Source organism: Prionailurus bengalensis, chromosome A1 (genome assembly GCF_016509475.1).
Source record: "Prionailurus bengalensis isolate Pbe53 chromosome A1, Fcat_Pben_1.1_paternal_pri, whole genome shotgun sequence".
Classification (NCBI taxonomy): domain Eukaryota; kingdom Metazoa; phylum Chordata; class Mammalia; order Carnivora; family Felidae; genus Prionailurus; species Prionailurus bengalensis.
This window is the reverse complement of record NC_057343.1, coordinates 6,092,316-6,110,525: the sequence shown is the minus strand read 5'-3', so window position 1 is coordinate 6,110,525 and position 18,210 is coordinate 6,092,316. Positions and strand designations below refer to the sequence as shown.

General features: G+C 38.6%; 1 protein-coding gene across 3 annotated transcripts in view; it reads right to left on the bottom strand.

Moving 5' to 3' along the window:
- CDK8 (cyclin dependent kinase 8) overlaps positions 1-17,224 on the bottom strand; it is a 113,684-nt gene extending 96,460 nt beyond the window's left edge. For all 3 annotated transcript variants that reach the window (XM_043575574.1, XM_043575580.1, XM_043575590.1), the window contains exon 1: positions 16,351-17,224. In XM_043575574.1, the coding sequence (XP_043431509.1) occupies positions 16,351-16,478 (128 nt within the window). In that variant the 5' untranslated portion in view covers positions 16,479-17,224. The remainder of the gene's footprint in view (positions 1-16,350) is intronic.
- Positions 17,225-18,210: the final 986 nt, after the last annotated feature.

The following is an 18,210-nucleotide window of genomic DNA, read 5'->3' as shown; positions in this document are numbered from 1 at the left end:
TCAATGTAAGACCTAAAACTAGACAAGTCTTAGTAAAAAAAAAAATTAAAAAAAAAAAACCCGGGTGATTCAAAACATTGGATTTAGCAATGATTTCTTGGATAGAACATCAAAGGCACAGAAAACAAAACAAAACAAAACAAAACAGACAAACTGGACTTTATAATTTTTTTTAATTTGTGTATCAAAAGACAATATGCAGAGTAAAAAGGTAACCTGCAGAATGGGAGAAAATATTTGCAAATCATATATGTTATAAGGAATTAATATCCAGAATATAGAGAGAACTCCTAAAATTCAACAACAAAAAATAAACCACCAATTCAAAAATGAGCAAAAGACCTGAATAGACATTTCTCCAGAGACCTTACCAATGGCCAATAAACACATGAAAAGATGCTCAACATCACTAATCATCAGGGAAATGCAAATAAAACTGTGAGATCCCAGCTAATACCCATCAGGATGGCTACTATAAAAACAAACAAAAACCAGAAAATAATAAACACTGGCAAGGATGTGGAGAAACTGGAACCCCTACGCACTGTTGGTGGAAATGCAAAATGATACAGCCACTGTGGAAAACAGGATGGCAATTCCTCCAAAAAATTAAGAACAGAATTCCCATATGATCCAGCAATCCCACTTCTGGGGATACATCAAAGAGAACTGAAAGCTGGGTCCTGAGATATTTGCACACCCATGTTCACAATAGCATTATTCACAGTGGCTAAAATGTGGAAGCTACCCAAGTGTCCATCAATGGATGAATGGATAAGCAAGTTGTGGTATATGCAATGAAATGTTACTTAGCCTTAAAAAGGAAGAAAGTTCTGATATATGCTAAAACATAGACAAATTTTCAGGACACTCTGCTAAGTGAAATAAGCCAGTTACAAAAAGATAAATATTGTGTGATTCTACTTACATGAAATACTTAAAGCAGTAGACACAAAAAGTAGAATGGGGTTTTCCCCAGGCTGGATGAGAGGAGTAGGGGGACCAGATACAGTATTATTGACCAGATACAGAGTTTCTATTTCACAAGATGTAGAGAGTTCTGGAGATATATGGTGGGTGATGGCTGGACAACAATAAGAATTTACTTAATATCAGTGAATGGTATACTTAAAAATGGCTACAATAGTAAATTTTATATTCAGTGTATTTTACCACAATTTAAAAAATGAAAAATAAAATCTTGAAAAAGAAGAACAAAATCGGAGTTCTCACACTTCCCAATTTTGAAACGGACAGTAATCAATGTCGTGTGGTACTACTGGCTTACGAACAAACATAGATCAGTCAAACTGAATGGAAGGGATAAGAAACAAATCCTACATTTAGGACCAACCAATTTTTAACCAAGGTGCCCAGACAATTCAAAGATGCTGGGACAGCTGGATACCCACAAGCAGCAAAAGAACGAAGTTGGACCCCAACTCCCATGATATTCAAAACTGATCACAGACCTAATCCAAGAGTTAAAATTATAAAAGAGTTAAAATTATAAAACTCTTAGGAAAAAACATAGGAGTAAGTTCTTTGTGCCCTTGGGTCAGACAGCAGTTTTTAGATACAACACCAAAGTACAAGTGGCAAAAGAAAAAATAAATACATTGGATTGTATCAAAATTAAAAGCTTCTGTGCTATAAACACCACCAACAAGAAAGTAAAAAGACAACCCAGAGTGGGAAAAAGATTTGCAAATTGTGTATCTGATTGGGGTCTAGTATCCAGAATATGAAAAAAAAAACAAAAACCTACAACTCAATAATAAAAAGAGAAGTCAATTTTAAAATGAGCAAAGGATTTGATTATGTTTTCCCAAGATGTACAAATGGTCAAAAAGTACATGACAAGATACTCAACATAATTGTCATCAGGGAAATGCAAATCAAAACCACAATGAGATACCACTTAATACCCATAAGGATGGCTATATTAAAAAAAAAAAAAAAAAAAAAAAAAAAAAAGGAAAATATGTGTTGGCAAGGATGTGGAGAAATTGGAACCCCAGTGCGTTGCTGGTGGGAACGTAAAATGTTGCAGCCACCGTGGAAATAGTTTGATGGTTACATAAAAATTAAGGAGAGGTACCATATGATCTGGCAATTCTACTTCGAGGTATATACCCAAGGAATTGAAAGCAGGAACTTGGATAGTTGTACACATCGATGTCACAGCAGCATGATTACAAAAACTGGTAACTCAAATATCCATCAATTGATAAATGACTAAACAAAATGTGATACATGCTAAATCACTGATGAGCCTTGAAAACATTATGTTAAGTGAAAGAAGCCAATCACAAAAGACCACATACTGTATGATTTCATTTAAATGAAATGTCCACCAGTAGGCAAATCCAGATGCAGAGAACAGATTTGTGGTTGCCTAGGGCTAGGAGGTTGAAGGGAAAGGGGAATGACTGCTAATGGGTACAGGGTTTCTTTAAGAGGGAAAAAAAAATTCCAAAATTAGATTGTGGTGATAACTGCACAACCCTGTGAATATACTAGAAAAACAGGGAACTGTACGTTTTAAAAAGGTAAATTATATGCTATGGAAATCTTTATCTCAATAAAGCTACAAAAAAACTTTTATAAACTACACAATTATAACTTCTTGGAAGGTATTACTAATATTTTCTGATGAAGACAACTGGGATTTAATTTCCCTACTTAGTACACTGCAATGAAATCAAAAGTACTTTTAACACTTTTAAAATAAATAACTAGTGGCAAATGTTATCTTACATTCCAAAACGTTTCTGGGATAATTATAGTACAGAATTTCACGAAGGCAAAATGTAATTGTACCGCATTCGGATTGGAGAACCAGCAAGCGTACCTCCACTCAGCGGGTCCCGCTACAAAGTGCGGTAGAAACAGAGCAAAGACACCGCGCGATCAAGGTCAAAATACCAGGGTTTGCGGGAGTTACACTTGGTTTGTTTTTGATGGCACTGAAAACTTCAAGTACTTAAAGAACATCAGGCTGAATCACCTTTTAGAATTGAATGGTCCAATCCAAAAAACAAACAAACAACAAACAAAAAACCAGAAGAGAAACAAATGAAGTATGAGAAGTATGTGCTACTTTGATAGATTTCCGTATGTTTTTTTCACTTACATACTTCAGAATCTAGCTCATGTCACAAGCCTGAAGGGGATCTGCAGAGGTCAGCTAGTCTTGGCTAAAAAAAGGATAATAGTTACTTTCAACTCCAGGATATCTGGTTTAAATTTTCAAGTAGAGCTGGACTCATTTGTACTAAAATAGATTTTAAGATAAGAAGATAACATGTTTGCATACTCCTTCTGCTTCCTAACTCCCTATACAGAGTAAATACCTTCCAACTTCTGTCCAGCAGAAATTATGTCTATGAATAGAGAATTATTTTTAATAGTACTTAAAACTTTAAAAAGTCTCTTTGAAGTTAAAATGCCTCAGAATTATCTTATGGATAATCACCTGCCTGCTTATCTACCATGAATGATTACCTCTGCTGAACACACACAGTCAAGCAATTCTATCGGCAGAATGAGTCCATGGAGACAAGCCCACAGGTCACCTGAAACAGGTGACAAAAGCACAAGGCTAAAAAATAAAAAAAACTACAAAACAGAAAAAGCAAACCAAAAAGTGGGAGAAAGGAAAATCTGGGGTGAAGATCAGTGCTGGGTAGAGAATGAAAGGAAGACCAAAGCCAAGGAACAGGAAAAGAAGGGATCATCTAAGCAAAAAGTGAAAGAGTCAGTGTTAAACAAATGGTTGGAGGTAGAATGTATCCAGAGCGTTAGTTATTTGTAATAGGAACACAGTGTACCAGCAGTTTTGAGTGGGAAACAAGAAACACGATGAAGTGAACATGAAATAAGATGTAAACATAATAATGACTACAACTTTAAACATCCACATGGCTCTTAAATATTTCTAGCCCAGCAAGTAATCTAAAATGCATAACACTATGTGGGCAAAGAGAACTCAAAGCAAAAAGTTCCAAAAGAATAACCTAAACCATTCTAACTTTACGATGTATTTAACCCCCATGGTTCAAACATCCCATTACTATATCTATTCCCACTTCTTCCTTCAGGTAAGTTTTGTTTGTGGAGTTTTGATGGGAGCAAAATTGGTGTAACCTGTTTAGAGGACATTAAGATTGTCCACACAAGAGCCTTAAGCCCAGGCCTATTAAGATTTATTTCTAGGAAACTGACCTGCGCTTCACCAGTCCTGCGGTAAGGTACCAGGGTTGTTATCAGTAACTTGTGCTTAGGCATAATGACCAGTTTCTAGAACTGAGAGAAACCAGGAAGGATAAAAATCGCTGTAGATACAGCAAGGGAACTTCTCTTACTTCATGAAAACTTTACTCTGCACCAGTGGCATCAGCCACAGCAAATATCCCTGTGGGGAGCCTGGGGAGCCTGGGGACCTGGGGAGTTCTGCCTCCACCTGAAAGAATGTTGTGTGCAAAGACAGTAAAGGACATTCGTTGCGGTGCTTTTTAGAAGCACATATAAGTGAAAGAACCTAAAGTCCCCTCAATGGAACCAGTATACTACATTCTATCCATAAAACAGAATGATAAGCTGATGAACTGAATTGCGATCTACGTGCAGGTACTGATCACCAAAACATATGAACTGAAAAAAAGCAAGGCACGGACTCATACACATAATACCATACAATTTATGTTTAAAGAGAATGACATATGGACCTTTCTAACTAATTCTGACTCATAACCAGGGAGCCATTAAAGAAATAAGTGATAAAGGTAACTTCCTAAAAATAAGAGCTGCACACAAAAAACAATACCATGAATAAAGTCAAAAGATGTTTGTTTCCACAAACTGTAAAGCATAACACAAGAAAGCTATCAGTGGACAGCTCTGGGGAGAAGGACCTGGGTGGCTGGAGGAGATGGAGTGAAAACACACAAGTCTACATTTCCTCAGTATATTTACATTTTTTCATATACATGTAGTATTGTCTGCTCAAAATGAATAAAGTATTACAATAAATTTTGAAGTCTATCCATACATAGATATGCTTCTATATGCATAGACACAAGAAGATGCTGACAATGACTATTCTAAAGAGGGAGACACAGATTGTCCTAGGTATCCTTATGTACTGTTTAAATTTTTTATCATGAGCATACATGAATTTTATAACCCAATCTTATTTTATAAGAAAAATTTGCTTGTTGAAAGTACATAACCTTTGACCCTGAAATTCCATTTCAAGGACTAACTACAATTGGAGAACTGCAGACATATATTCTAGGAGGTCCTTTGTTAATTGTAATGGCTAAAATTTGGAGACTACTTACATTTTTTCTATCACTAGAGAACTGGTTCACTATAGATAGATACATATTTACATACATACATATAATGTAATGACTGCAATAATTAAAACTGATGGTTTAGAACTACATTTACTGACAGGAAGAGATGCATAATTTTCTTGAATGAAAAAAATGTTAAGATCGTAGATTTCATTAATCTCTACCTACATTCATAGCATTATTTGGAAAGATGATAAAGAAAATAGTACTTGTCTCCAGTAGCAGAGTTAAGGCTTTTGGTTTCCGTATACATTTTTTGGGGTGCCTGGGTGGCTCAGTCGGTTGAGCGTCCAACTTCAGCTCAGGTCACGATTTCACGGTTTGTGAGTTCGAGCCCCACATCGGGATCTGTGCTGATAGCTCAGAGCCTGGAGCCTGCTTCAGATTCTGTGTCCCCCTCTCTCTCTGCCTCTCCCCTGCTCGTGCTCTGTCTCTGTCTCTCAAAAGTGAATAAACATTAAAAATAAATAAAATTTCTAAAATTTCTAGTTTCTGTATACATTTCTAGACTATGAATTTTCTACAATAAACCTATAATTGTAGAGAATTATAATTCTTTTATAATCAGACAAAAAAGCGATTTTATTTTTTTTAAAAAAAGAACTATCTCAAATACCATGGAATGAATGAATGTACAAACAAATAAATAGCAAGTCAGCATATACAATTTTAGCTTCAATAATAAGCCAATGTGGAAACAAAAGTGGAAGTAAACTTTTCATTGCTTGGCCCTGAATAATAAGGCTACCCATAAAAGTACCACAAAATATTCTGGATAAAACCTACAAAGCGAGTTATAATTTCAGCTCTAGTGTCCAAAAATCTTTTGCTGAATTTTTCTTCTGTTTAAAATACTTAACCAAGGGATGCCTGGGTGGCTCAGGTCTTGATTTTGGCTCAGGTCACAGTCTCATGGTTCGTGGGTTCAAGCTCTGCGTCAGGCTCCACTTTGAGCTCCACATTGATGGTGTGGATGGAGCCTGCTTGGGATACTCTCTCCCACTCTCTCTGTCCTCCTCCCCTGCTTGCTCGCTCGCTCTCTCTCTCTCTCTCTCTCTCTCTCTCTCTCAAAATAAACAAACATTAAAATAATTAAAAATAAACAAATAAAATACTTAACCCAAATACTTCATCATCTCCCTTCCCCTCTGTGTGGCATAGGGTATGCCTACCACTCCTTCTGAAAACACTCTTTCCTTGGTTGGTATGATTTTACCTTACAAGGCCTTGGCTGTTCTCCAAGTTGCCATGTACAGCCAATAAGTTGTGCACTGCACAACTGCTGGTGCACAGTGGGAATGACCCTGAGTTCTCTCCTCCTCCTCGGGACTCAACTTGTTGGCCTCCTGGATGGACATCTGTTTCTCTACATTCTGTCCTAGGACCTCTTCTTACTCTACACTTTGTCTAGGCAATTTCAAGATGACTCGAAGCTTCAAGTACCTGGTTAACTCCCAAGTTCTTCCCTATCCAGATCTCTATCTAGAGCACTACACTCATGTTACCTGCCTAACGGACATTTCTTCTTAGATGTTTAACAGGTACATGCATTTCAATACACCAAAACTCAATTCATCATGTTCCCCATCAAACCTGCTCCTCTTTCTGTTTTGGCTATCTATGTGAATGGCAGTATCTTGCTGCTTATGCCAGAAACCCAGACCTTACCCTTGGTTCTTCTGACTCCTTCCTCTCTCACATTCAATAAATCAACAGGTCCTATCAATTGTTCGTCATTCCCTCTGTCATTCCCTAATTCAAGCCTCTAGCACCTCTCACCTGGATTACCATTACATTTTCCCAGCCCCAGTTCCCCGTAGCTACTAGCTATTCCGAGTATGTTGTCAAGCACTCTTTTTAAATGATTAATCTGAACTTGCTACCTGTTTAAATCCTACAAATGGTCCCCATTGTCTTCAGAATCAAGTAAGAAGTCCAGGACATGATTTCCAAGACTCCACTTACTTCTCCAACTTAATTTTTTGTACCTCTCACCCTACCTGTTACCACTCTCTGCAATCTGGTATTGAAATTCTTCCAATTCCCTCACCATACTATCTTTTCTTCGTATCTCTATAAATGCTACTTGACGGTGGCTCCAAAGGGTCCTGGAGACAGCTTTAGCCTTCCCTCCTACAACATAACATAAAAGCTCTCGAAATCACTTCAAATAAATAAGTTAAAATTTGCTTACTACACATCATACTCCCTTTTCCACCAGATAGAACTCCTTCCTTTATAAAGAAATTCTGGAACCAGATGCTACTCCTCTAGCCTGCACTGTAACTCCCCAACCTTCACTCACTCTTATTTACTGCCCATTCACTCGTGTAACTTCTAATTATCTTTCAAGTCACAACTGAAATACCATCCTTGAACCCCCAAGAGCAGATCAGATACCCCCATGGCAACCTATACATCTTCCCTAGTGCAGCCCTATCCCCACTATGCTATAATTACCTTTTTACTTGCCTGCATCCCTGAAAAGTCTGTAAGTTCCCTGAAGACTTGGACCCTGTCCTGTTCACTGCTGAATTGCCAATATCAGGCACAGAACCTGACATATTAGAGACATTCTGCAAATAGCTACCAAATAAATTAAAAACATAAATTTACCAAAAACAAAACACTACAGCTAAAGAGAAACTATAATGAAACATCAAATATTTAAATGATTTGACTTCACATTTAAAAGGATCTTCAATGTTGGGTCAACATTAGAAAACACATTACAAGTAATGTTTTACTTTACACAACATTTTCTTGGAAAGTGTGTATAAACTGAATTTTTTGCAAACGAAGTCATGTGGTAAATACACCAAGAGAGCTTATGTACTTAAAGAGATTCTTTCATAAAGTGAAAAAAAAAAAAAAAAAAAACCTCCAAATAAATTTATTCTACACGAACTCAAATTTTCACAATTGGCTCTCCTTAAAACAGAAACCTTATAAAAATAATTTTTCAATACTCATGTCTGCTTTCCCCAGAAATAGGACTTGGTTAACATTAAGTCATGACACCACTGATGGACAAGTTTTAGGTTTTTAAAATCTCTTTAGTTCTCTAGACAACCTCTAAATTCGGGTGTCTAGAAACATGTACAGTGGTCCTTGCATCATGATGTAAAGAATTCCTGTCCTTAGGATGATTATTTGTTGGAACTCATGAGCTATATAATAAAACCATAAATTTTAGAGAGCTATCTCAAGAGATGAGTAACTGAGTTACCTTGAGTCGTAGGAGCCTAAATAATTTATTCACATAACAAAAATAAACTTCAAATATCAATCACGGAACATCACGATTTAAACAAAAATGTCAGTCTGGTTCAGAGACTAATTATATTTTTCTTAAATTTACAAATAGAGGTTTGATCTCTCCCATTTGAATTGATTTATTTACAAAGTATATTTCAGAAAAAAAGCTTTATTCTTTGTAGTGGTTCAATTTTTCAAATACCTGGGACTTGTATTTGGCTCACCTGATCAACAAAGTTTGCCCTGTCTTTGACTTTTGGTTTTGTTCAATTTTGTTCCTGGTAGCAATACAGCCAGCCGATCAAACTTTGCTTCTCTGGGTATTTTCACAAGATGCTGCTTTTCTAGCCTCCTATAATATGCTCAAGTTTTTAATTTCAGCAAATTGAAAAGGGACACTTTCAAATATGAATTTCATGTACACCAAAAATAAAAAAGTATTAAGTACCTGTCAACATTTGGCAATGTGCCAGGAACTGAGGGGAACACAATTACTGCCCTAGAGGAAATCTATAATATCTAAGCCATAAACATCCACCAGAAAGACCCAAAGGACATATAAACATTAACCACATATACTCTGAAGCAGTTACACAATACATCTATGAAGGACTAAATATGTTTTGCGGGGTGATTAGTGAAGAGGAAATTACTGGAGTTGTATGTTAAGATAAAGTAGTCAGAATTTCTGAGGCTAAATGTTAGAACCTACTTCAGCTGGGGCGGGGGGGGGGGGAATTTCCAGCACAAGGTGCTGCCTGAGATAAAGTTCAGAATGGTGGTCTGATTTGATGGAGGAGCCAATTTTATCCATTTGCACTTCAGAATCCTGCAATGGACTAGAGAGTGAACACTCCTGGGTCTCACTGTCAGGTCTCACAAACGAAGAACAAAGGTCTTGGTCCTGCACCGAAGTCAAGGTAAAGCCACTCACAAGTGGTTCTCAACTGCTTTGAGAAAGTGTGGCAGTTTCTCAAAAATCAAAACATGGTGTTACCATACCTGGCTATATGCCCAAGAGAACTGAAAACAAAAATCCCACATGACAACTCAAACATCAATGTTATAAGCAGCATTAGTCATTATAACCAAAAAGTAGAAACAACACAAAGGTCCACCGACTGATGAATGGATAAACAAAATGTGGTATATCCATAGAATGCAATACTGTTCAGCCATAAAAAGGAATGATACTGATACATGCACAATGAAGATGAATCTTACAAGCATTAGGCTAAATAAAAGACAAACAAGGCCACACACTGTGTAATTCCATTTATATGAAATGTCCAGAACAGGCAAATCCACAGAGAACGGAAGTAGATTAGTGGTTGCCAGGAGTTGGGGAGATGGGGGATGTGGAGTGATGGCAAACTGATACGGAGTTTCTTTTTGGGGTAATAAATGTGCTGGAATTAGATAGGGGTAATGATTGCACAGCCTTGGGAACGTACTAAAAAGCAGGGACTGCACACTTTGAAAGGGTGAATGTCATGGTATGTAATACATCTCAATTTTAGAAAGGGGGTTCTCAGCGTTTTTTCTGCCATAACGCATCTGAAGGACATGACATGACTCCGTCAGTACAGGCAGCTTACTACAGCAGGGACTGGTTTTGGGACTCTAACAACGACCATAATAAAGACTCTTGAGACTCATGACACTAAAGGGTCTTCAAGGATTATGATCAAAATAACAGCTGAAAGTCACTTTTTAGTCACAACATCAAGTCACTTTAGGTAACAAGAAATACCTAAAGACAAAAAAGCTCTTAGTAGTTTCTAAGGAACAAAGAGAGGACCAAAGCCTACCTAAGCTGGTGTGAAGGAAAGGATTTACAAACTGTTCTGAAGAAGGAAAGGACAGTAGGATTTTCATTCTCTAGCAGCAGCTAAGAACAGAAAAAGAATAGAAAAAGAATAAAGAGACAGTGAGGATCAGATTCAACAATAAAAGGCACTACAGGAAAGATGACAGCAGCCACAGGGGATAATATGTATTTGTCAACACTGATTTGGCATATACAGTTCCCAAATTACATATGGATCACGTTTCAAATGTTGGTAAATCATAATTCTGAACACATTTGCCAAGAGAAATAATTGTTGAAAAGTAGGTAAGTTTGCAAAATGGCCTACAATAATTTATAATAATCTGTCATTATTTCTATTTTCCTAGCTGAAATCCAGTAGGCTGGAAGCCATCTCCCCACCTCCCATCTCTTCCCACATCAGATTCCAACAAGAGAAATTCTCCCTCTGGGAATTTGTTGCCACCACCATCTTGCAGCACAGAAAACTCTGGCTCCCTAGTTCTCATGGAGGTGAGGCCGAAGTAGAATCATCAGCTATCAAGAGCTGTAATCAAAATGGAGTTCTGCCATGGCAGCTTTACATATGAGGGAGAAATTCGTAAGTCAGCCATTGAATTTCAGAGGCTGCTTGTACTCTGATTCAGCAACATTCTTGTGATGGGAAACTGCCGCACAGAGAATTAAGGTGCTCACTGTGAAATAACAGAAACCTCATCATGTCCAGTGGGTACAATGGATCATCTGCAGTGCACGCACATAGCAGGACACATACAGCAGGAGCTCAACGGCCAAAAGGTGTGGGGAGGGAAGGCGGGAGAAGAAAAAATTCAAACCCACACGATCTGCTGGGGTCTGCAAGAGCACAGTAAAAAAGCACCTCTCCTTACCCTAGTCCTCTTAAAATACCCTATCTGATGAGATCTTCCCCTTCTTTTAAGAGTCAAACAAAATGCTGCCATCTTTGAGAGGCTTTCCTTGAAAACCCTAAACAGGGTTGGCAGTTTCCATCTGTGTTCCATTAGCACCCTGTATTAATTATTATAGCGCTTATTAAATCGCTACAGTGTATTTACATTTGTTTCCCCAGTAGATACCTCCTCAAGTAATGGAATATTTTATTCATCTTTGTATTACCAGTACTTCGGACGGTGCTTGGCACATTCAAGAGTCCAATAAGTATCGGTTAACGAATGACTGTATGGATTTCTTCAAATGTTGAAAGAAACAGAAAAAGTAAAAATCAAATGAACAGCTCCCAAATGAATTAATTTGCCAGTCTTGCTACTAAGAAAATGGGATTTAAGCATGAAACCTCAAAGTGGCCTTACCAGTAGATCTGAAGGCACTGAATATCTAAGGTAGACAAATTCAACAGTGTCCCTTTCCATCACATTTTTAAAAAGTTATAAGGAATACTCTTTCCTGGGCATGCAAAATCCTCAGTAATGGGTATGTATGTTGTATTTGGCATTTCTGACGTCTAAAGAAATATTTAAGTCAGATTGAACATATATGCAGGGTTCAGCAATATTCAGAAGAAAAACTATCCGATTCCTTCAGGGGAAATAAAGGGTTCCACCATGTTCTGATCATAATTAAGGAAATAAAACTGAATTAAAGCCCCAATGCAGACTGAATCAGAAGGGTCCTTTGTGCTAGCCACCAAATGAATGGTTCACTGGAGTGGGAACAAGCACAGTCCATAAATCCCAACGTCTTAAGAGATAAAGATAATGGAATGCTACAGCAATATAAGACAGGTAAAATAGCTGATATGTCTTTGGAAGTTAACCTAACTTCTTTCAGGCAGTTGGTGAGAACCTACGTTAAAGCATGAGACTAAGAAATAAAGACGTGTATCACTGCCTAAAGTAAAATTTGTTTTAGTGGCTGTTTACCTAATCTTGCAAAAGTATTACACTTTATATTCATAATTTATTTCCTCAAATCATAACACTAGAAAAGACCTTAAAAATTATCAACTCAAGCCCTCTAATCTTACAAATAAGGAAATCGAGGTTTACAAAGGGCAAGTGACTTGCCCAAGGTCATACTGGTAATCAGATGCGGAGTCTGAACTCAAACTCAGTATTTGTCTCCCCAACTTAAGAGTTTCTTCTACCAGAAGACCTTTGGTTCCCCCTCCACACACACATATATATGTGTATATATGTGTGTATGTATAGATACACCGATGTATCTACATAAACACTTGTCGCACTCGAAAAAACCAAGGCTGTTCAGAAACGTATTGAAAAAGTATACCAATTAATTGAGTTAGTTGAAAAGACTACTCCTCTGATAGGTAAGACATTCATGTTTTCCGAATGACCCACGAAAACACCAAATCTCCACATCTAGGTATTTACCTTAATATATTAGCTTTATGAGGCATAATGGTTAAGAGCACGTGCTCTAGAATAAGAGGACCTTTTGTAATCCCCTAATTGCAGCCCTGACATTTAATCAATCGTATAAGCACAGACAATTTTATCTAACCTTTCTAACAGCTTAACCTTTCTAACAGTTTCCTCACCTGTAAAACTGAAAAACAGAACTGACTTGACATGGTACTTTGTAAGGATTAAATAGATGATGAATGTAAAAGGGCTTTGCCCAGGACCCAGTAATACTCATTAATTTGGCTATTATCATTATTACTGCCTCCTAATTTTTGGGTTGCCTACAAAAGTGCCCCAACAAAAGTTTTCTGTATATTTCTCTCTCTCACAAACACACACATATAATCCCAATTATATATAATCCGTTCTTTTGAACACAGAGTACAGCAAATTAAGAACCTTGTTCAAGAAAACTGCTTTTGCTTTTCTTTTTTGGAGATCAAACTCTTACCTCAAATTGATTTTTAAATGCTAGAAATGTCCAGTCCCTGTAATGAGAGTTTAGAATTTAAAAACACAAATTGTCTTGTCTTCTCACACTTTTCCATTCTTTCGAACAGAATGAGTTTGGTTGCCTAAATTGTACAAAGAGGAAATGCAACTGACTCAGAAAGAAAATGAATCTCCCTGCTTCCTACTGAGTACCCTTTTGGTGTTCAGACACAAAGGACACTATCTCATTTATGGTGACAGTGAGAACAAATTATTTCCAAGATTTATTGTGCATTTATGCTTTAACTCTATTAGAATCTGAAATTAACACAATTACAAAAGGCCCTTTTTCCATATATATATAATCATGCTTCAAATAAAGTATTTCCTCCTTCCCCACATTCCTTAAAATGCTGAGTTTATTTTAAGTGTGGTATACTAGCAGGATAGTATTAATAATTCTTTGAGTCAAAGAAATGACCTTATGAGCTGTTTTATTTCCTAAAACTTAATAATTTAAGAAGCTAACACCTCCAGTCTGAATTCTTTTACTACGTGCTCATATTCTGTGATGCTTGCTGGAAGACTGAGAAGATACATTTATGTGCGTTCGTTCTGATAGACAAATAGGTCTAAACAAAACCCACTTCATTGTACATCTCAGGATTCTCTTTGAAGGTGTTATTGTCTGTGTTCCTAGAGTACTCTGAAATTTCAGTTACAGAATGTATAATTTAATTTGAAAGTAAATCAATACTAGAAACAAATTATTTCGTCATCATCTTTTTACAAAAGATTAAACAGCCACAAATTTTATTTTACCAGGACTAAAATGCATTAAATTACATTTCACTGACATAAGATCAAAAGAACCTCATAAATACAATGCTATATTTCACTCGAGTGATGAGGCTGTGAGAAGCCAAACCAAAAATATTCCCTCTGGAAAACAAAAACTGTCTTAAGTAATTTTAAAACTCTCTTGACATTTGATCCTTTTTAAATTTTTTTGAAGTTCATCCTATAAACAAAATCATTAAAGGCTGCTGGAAAACAAGCCCAAAAATTATAAAGTTTTTTTTTTCCAAAATGCAATGGTAATTTTCAGCTATCACAAATGACTAAGAAATGTTTACATGCTGTACATTTAGCTGTTTTTAAATTGTATTAATTCTTCTAAAATTATTTAGTCTAAATTAAAACCTAACTATGAGATATAAAAGGTGGTTAAAAGTACCTCCTGCCATTAAACAATACCATAGTTTTTAAATAAAATATAAAACCAAAGTTAATAAATTTATATATTTTATTAGCTTAAATCAGTAATTTATGGAAATAGAACTGGCTTCTCTCAGAGAGATTAAAAATAATTTAGAGTCACCAGAATTTTACAAAGCAGATGACAGACTGGCCAAATGTACTACTATGTGTAATCTCATGGCATTGGGAATTTTTTGAATATGCCCCAAATTACATAATATTGGAGGAAAGAGAAATGGTTTAAGGCTTTTGAAAAATATTATATGAGAAAGATAATTTTTAAAGTACATTATTAAACAATACTTCGATGAAAAATATAAGCAGAGTCAACAGTAGGTAGGTACCTCCAGATGCAGATTTCTCAAATGTCACCAGATTATCCATTCCACTAAGAAGTACTTTTAAATACATGCAGCACACCAGAGTATCAAGTTTTCAAATCCCTATCTTTTGCAGATATCTGTACTGCTTTAACTGCTCATATAAGCACTGAAATGCACATACCAAATTAATTAGAATCACCATCTTCCTTTAAGAGTCCCTTTTAAGTTATTTGAGAAAGACACCTCAGTCAATCTAAGAAAAATGTTGAATATACACTTCCTTTTCCAATATCCAGAATATTAAAGTATTTATAAATATGGCTCCCCCAACTTACTTCAGCTTTATGAACGGTTTCTTTTTTTTAGTGCTAATATAGTTCTGAACAAACCCTCTTACCTAATTCGGGGTGGGGGGGGGGGGAGGAAAGCAATTCTTTTAAATGTGAAAACAGCAGCTATCAAATTAACATTGATATTCGAGTAAAGCTACTTTGTTTATACTGATATCGAAAGATTATATAATACACTCTGACATGATTTCTCCCGCAATTTTCTATAGTGTCAAAGGCAATAGACAACATCAACAGAACGTTTGTACAAGAGGAAAACAAGGAGTTAATAAAATATATTTTCCCCTCAACTAAGAATTGCCTTCTCTTTTGTCAATATTACACGACATTCATCTACTGACAAAGGAAAAATGAACACTTCACTTGCCTGTTTAAGAAACTAAATTGGGAGCATTACCAGCCATAGACTTAATTGAGTTATTTGTAGGGAAAAATATTTAAAGCAAAGACACGATTTACAGCTTATTGCCAACAGCTCAATTTTGGGGGGAACAGGCCTGAACACGATAGCCCCTATTAGTCCCTTGCCTTTTTCCCCACCACCCACCCTGCACCAAACCCCCATTGTTCTACGTAAAACTCACAGGTTAATGGTATCTAAATAACAATTGCTACATTGAGGTTACAGACGATCCCTATGAAGAACTCTTCAGCATCACATTTACTTGCTGCTTTCTTTCTCCCAAATAAAATCCAAATTTGGTAATAAATCAATCACAAACTGGTGGAGGAAAGGATCACAGCTTCCCTTCCAGACTGATGGATGTCACTCCAGAGGCGGGCGAGGAAATCCCCCCGAAGGTTACCAGCATAAATGGACCCCTCCCCCCGAAAACCATTTAAACTGACGTTTTACTACGATTTTTTTTTTTTCAATCTAGAACCGAAACCCTTGAAAAGTATACAGCCCATGGAGTAGCAGCTCTTTTTCCCTATTAGCCACCGAAGTAGCATACACAGGCAGGATTTCGTGTGGGCTTGGATCCCTAGTACACCACTTCCTCCCCAAACCTGGCTGGCAGGGCCAGATTCGGGTGTCAAGGAAGTGGGAGACCGGCGCGCCGGCGCCCCACTCTCCCTCCGGGCTACCTGCCTCGGCCTGCGGGAGCGCCGCCCAGCGCGGACACCGGCACAGACACAAACACTCACCCATCTTTCCTCTTGGCTTTGTAGACGTGACCATAAGTGCCTCGGCCAACTTTGCAGCCCTCGTATTCAAACAGGTCCTCGACCCGCTCCCGCTCGCTGCTCAGCTTCACTTTAAAGTCATAGTCCATTGTCACAGCCTCCGGGGCCGGGGAGCTGGGTCGGGGGGCCGGGGGACAGGGGTGGGGACCGGGGAAGCACCGGCAGCCGCAGCCCCCGGGAACCCGCCCGCTCTACGCCCGGCGGCCGCAGCACCAGCCCGACTGATGCGGCAAGAGCAGGAGGAGGCCCCGCAAGAGCGCGGGGGACATCCAGGGGGACGGCGGGGCAGAGGCCGGCCGAGGGGGTGGGGGGACGGGGAGGTTCCCCCGGGCGAAGGAGAGCAGAGGGACGACGGCTGGGGGTGGGGAGCGGCGTCTCTGCCCTTGTCCCCGCGGGCTCCCGGGGCGCCGGCTCTCCTGCTCTCTCCTGCCGCGCGTTCTGCTCCCGCTGCGGGGAGCGGCGGGGCGGCCGCGGCGGGCTCTCCTCCTCTTACACTCGCACTCACGCCTCACCCTCTCTCTCACACACGCTCACACTCACTCACTCACTCTCTCACCCATACACTCAAACAGAAAGGCAGCGCCGCACAACAGCCGGTACCTCCTCAGAGAGAGGAGGAGGGAGGGAACTCGCGGAACACGGCCCCAGCTGTCGCAAAAAACGTCGCGAAGTCTCGGGCTGCCTGCGGGCCTCCCTGCAGCCTGCTCCGCGACGCCAGTCCGGCCCCGCCGGGGCCCGCACCTCGAGGATCCGGTGGAGGAAGCAGGGTAGCCACTGCCCGAAGCTGCCGCCAGAAGCACCACGTGGATTGTCCTGACGGCGGCCAGAGCCCCAGACTACATTGCCCAGAATGCACAGGCCACCGTCGTTGCCGCCCCTTCGACGACTCCACCCCACACAGTGGTAATACGCGAGCGTTGCATGATGGGATTAGTAGTCCAAGGAGAGATTAGTTTCAATCGCTTAGAGGGATTTTTTTTTTTCCTTTTCCTTTTTCTTTTCTTTTCTTGTCTTTTTTTACAGCAATATCGCTAGAGTGTGATTTGGACCGTAAACTTAAGCAGAGAAATTTATGTGCGAGGGAGGCTAGTTTGCAATTGGAATCACAGTTTGCGCCGCTTTCGAACTCCAGATGTTAAAGGGCATTATCATTATCGAAAAAAGTCTATATATTTGTAAACAGCTCACAGACTTGGTGTATTCTTGTCGTTCACAATCTGATAAGGGCTGCACAACGATATCAACATATTGACCCACATTACAAACATCAATAAAAATGAATCAATGACCAGTGGCCACGCTACTCCTGAATAGTTTTACTATTGAGAAAGATGACTATCTAAATGCTTCCCATCCATTGAGAGGGGACATTATTTTGAGTGTGGCCTTCTGCACCTCTGTCTATAAGAACAGCACATTTGAGCCATGATTACAACAACGGATCTAGATCACTGAAACTAATTTGTTGATAATTTTAAGGTAGGAAAGGTGCCAGCTGAAGGGGTCCCAATATCTTGATAATAATCTCTCATTTTGTCTAATCCGCCTTATTTAGATGTGTATCTTTAATTTTTTATTAATTGTAGGTTTGTATTTATTTTACATTTTCCAGTTGCTACTATTTCCACTAAAGCTCCCCACTCCCCAAAGGACATATAATCTCTCCCACTTTCAAACCCCCATAACCCTTTTTTTTTCTTGCCTTTCTTGTGGTAGTCATCAAATTATGTCTTATTTTTCTTTTGCTAGATTATAAATGCCTATAGGAAATCATATTTGCATCTTCCATAATACCTAGTAATATGCTTTGAGTATGGTGCA